This window comes from Hydra vulgaris, chromosome 11 (genome assembly GCF_038396675.1).
Source record: "Hydra vulgaris chromosome 11, alternate assembly HydraT2T_AEP".
In the NCBI taxonomy this organism is placed as follows: Eukaryota; Metazoa; Cnidaria; class Hydrozoa; order Anthoathecata; family Hydridae; genus Hydra; species Hydra vulgaris.
This window is the reverse complement of record NC_088930.1, coordinates 53,280,342-53,284,524: the sequence shown is the minus strand read 5'-3', so window position 1 is coordinate 53,284,524 and position 4,183 is coordinate 53,280,342. Positions and strand designations below refer to the sequence as shown.

Below are 4,183 nucleotides of genomic sequence, written 5' to 3'. Positions count from 1 at the left end.
AATTTTACGTGTAAACTTTTACGTGTAAAACAAGTGTAAAAAAACAATTACCTTTACGTGTAAAAGTAACAAATTAGCAAAAACAGCTTACATAAAAGTAATTTGAAAAAATTGTTATTTACAACTACAAATAAAAGTAATATTTTTCTTCAAAATTTTATAGTTTACTTTATAAGTAAGTATAATGTAAGTTAAATTATTTACTTTCTCAAAAAATAGTCATTTCATGTTAAATTAACATAAATTTGGAGATAGGTAGCGTATTGAAATTCATTGCCTGTTTGATTTAATGAAATCCATTGCCTACTAATCTTGCATTCCAATCGTCGCTCTAACGGCGCACCACGGTTTTCTTTGTACAAATATTCCGTAGGATAGTTATTTGTAAAAATAATTATACGAGAATTAAAATTTAAAAATCCACCTTTAATTTGAACTTTGTAATCGTAACGATCGCATAATTTAAAAAGATCTTGAGGCTCATGCTATCACCACGTAAGTCATCCCAAATAACAACATCCTCTTGACAATACATGTCCCACCAAATACCTATCGTTTTATAGAAAGGTTGACACTCGGGAAAACAGTGACGAGATATGTCTAAAGCTAGTCTTGACTTACTGCATCCAGGTAACGCATAAGTATATATATAAACACTCTTTTAATTACGGTCCTTTTGCTTAAAATTAGCATAAAAATTAAGAGAACGCTGATGACTACACCATGACGAAAAAAACTCCTCGCGATTCATAACTTCTCTTATTGAATGACCTCTATCAATAAAACGTTTAATTTCAACTAACTTTGGTACGACATTTCGTTTCACTGCAATCCTAATATTAGAATAAAAGTCGGAACTTACACAACTTTCCGTTTTATACAGTACAACATACACTGTTTCCAACGACGAGCAACTTCAAAATGCCAATTCCAATTCTTTTTGTGAAGACGAGCAATAAGCTGACGACAATACGTCCTTTTCGGTTTTCACTAGCACGCCGCGCGCCTCGAAAAAATAGTCAAATAAAGCGGTCGAAGTTTTGTTTTCACCTGTAATAATAACAGGCCAAAAATGTAAGGGCGCGTTTCGTTATAACACATGTTAGCATGTGTTATAACGAAAAGCTCTTTTGTTATAACACATGTTAGCATGAATAAATAATGATGAGTGAAATGTGCTCAATTATGATTGAAAAATGAAAGTGATGCGTGATTGGTTGATTGAGAAATGTTCGCGAAAATGAGTCTACAACTTATAATATGATGGGTAAAGTAGCAACACGTATGATAAATAATTGATATAGAAGAAATAGGAGAAATAGAAATTCAATAATAATAATAAATACTGGAATTATATAAATAATTAATACAGACATTGAGCAAGACGGCACGCGAGAAGTAAATCTGATTAATACTTCAGGTAAAACTCTGAGGTATGTACGCAGTGTTTGTGATGGGGCATCGGAAAAGAATTTTTTTTCAATTATATTATAGAGGGTAGTTCTACAATATTTAGGAGTATATTTAGTCAATATGCGGATATACCAGTAGTATAGAGACGGGCTCCCTGCCGCATGAGTGCTAATATATATATATATATATATATATATATATATATATATATATATATATATATATATATATATATACATATATATATATATATACATATATATATATATATATATATATACATATATATATATACAATGTATATATAACTATATATATATATAAAATGTATATATATATATATATATATATATATATTTTAATGTATATATATATATATATATAATGTATATATATATAAACTATATATATATATATATATATATATATATATATATATATATATATACATTATATATATATATATATATATATATATATATATATATATATATATATATATATATATATATATATAGTTATGTTAAAAAAAAGCAAAAAACATAATGAAGGAATACAGTAAAAAACTACTAATTAATGCTCGTAACGAAGCCAAACACAGATTATATTCAAGTAAGAAATTAATTAATGAATTAAATATATTTCTTCAGACAAAAGTAAGATTACACGATTATGAGTTAATTAATAGTATAACCAACAAATCAAAATATTACCATTATATTAAGAAAAAAACGGAAATGAAAGAAAAATATTATAAATTACAAATTACACCGATTTTAAAAATACTTTTAATCAAGTTATTAAACCTGCTATACTCAACTTAACTAATGTTACTCTGGATATATCAACAACTGAGCTACTCAATTTAGGACCAAATTTTGTACCACTGCAGAAAAAAATTCCTTATATGGATATTATAACTAATATCGAAACTTGCGCTTTACAACTTGAAAAACATAAAAAACCAACACAGGCAGAAACTCTACGACAAAACTGTTCACAAATTTTAACAAATTCACTAAAATTAAAATTAAAAGATAATATAACTAAGCAACAACGTCTTTCCATAAACAAATTAAAAAACAATTCTAATATTAAGATATACCCATTCGATAAAGGCACAGGTTTCGCATTATTAAACCAAAATGATTCATCTCTCAAATTAGAAGAACAAATAAAAAATAGCAAAATTATTGATTATGATCCAACATCCACATTGACTACTAAATTTCAAAGACAATTGTGCAAATTAAGAAAAGAAGGTATGCTAGACACAAATACATACTTTAAAATGTATCCATCAGATTTTAACCCACCAAGGAATTACGGAATGATTAAAGCTCACAAACCAGAAAAAGATTACCCAACGCGCCCCGTTGTATCAACAACTAACACACCACCATATGGAACATCTGATTATCTTGTTAAAATTATCCAACCGACTCTGAACAAAAATAAAAGTAGACTTACGAATTCTAATAGTTTTGTAAATGAAGCTAAGCAATGGATAATAGATCCTAACGAAGTTCAAGTTTCATTTGATATAGTCAATTTATATCCATCCATACCCATTGACGAAGCAAATCCGGTTAATATTGATATATTGAACGCTGACATTGATGACTTAAAAAGTCGAACTAAACTTACTCTTGCAGACATTCACCAATTAATTGAACTTTCATTAAGTATATGCTATTTTTTATATGAAAACAATATCCGAGTAATACCTAATTCAGGTCCTATAGGTTTATCTTTAATGGTTGATATGGCGGAAGCGTTTTTTACAAAATATAGAAAGAGAGAAAGGCCCTTAACATAGCAAGTGTTTATACATCCGAACCAAAAACTTACAAGAGATATGTAGATGATTGTCACGCTCGCTTCGCTTCAACAAAAACAACAACAAATGTTCCTGAACATCCTTAATGAACAACATCCTGCCATAAAATACACAATGGAACATGAAAACGACCTAGTATATATATAAATATATATATATATATATATATATATATATATATATAAATATATGGATATATATATATACATATATATATATATATATATATATATATATATATATATATATATATATATATATATACATATCTATATATATATATATATACATACATATATTTATACATATATATATACATTTTATATATATATATATACATTTGTATATACATATATATATATATATATATGCATATATATACATTATATATATATAAACATATGTATATACATATATATATATACATATGTATATATAAATATATATATACAGTTTATATATACATATATACTGTTTTTATATATATATACAGTTTATATATATATGTATATATATATATATTTATATATATATATATAGTTATATATACATTATATATATGTATATATATAAACATATATATATATATATTTATATATATATATATATATATATATATATATATATATATATATATATATATATATAAATAGAGTTATATATACATACATATATATCGTTATATATACATATATATATATATATCATATTATATATATATATACATATATATATATATATATATATATATATATATATATATATATATATATATATATATATATATATATATATATATATATATATATATATATATATATATCCATTTTAACTTTTCAGAAAATTAGTTTTTTTGGCCATTGCAAACAAATGAAGAGGCCAAAAGAAACAAAACCTCGGCATTAGCACAACAACATTTTTAAAGTTTAC

General features: G+C 24.5%; 1 protein-coding gene across 1 annotated transcript; it reads left to right on the top strand.

Moving 5' to 3' along the window:
- Window positions 1–1,958: 1,958 nt before the first annotated feature.
- Window positions 1,959–3,232, top strand: LOC136087138 (uncharacterized). Its single transcript, XM_065809643.1, has 2 exons — window positions 1,959–2,025; window positions 2,211–3,232. Exons 1-2 carry the CDS (start codon window positions 1,959–1,961, stop codon window positions 3,230–3,232), a joined length of 1,089 nt encoding a protein of 362 aa, XP_065665715.1.
- The last annotated feature ends 951 nt before the right edge of the window (window positions 3,233–4,183 follow it).

Coding starts and splice junctions, on each gene's coding strand:
- LOC136087138 (XM_065809643.1), top strand. CDS start 1,959: ATGAAGGAATACAGTAAAAAACTACTAATTAATGCTCGTAACGAAGCC. Junction 2,026..2,210: donor CAAACACAGATTATATTCAA/GTAAGAAATTAA, acceptor CTTTTAATCAAG/TTATTAAACCTGCTATACTC.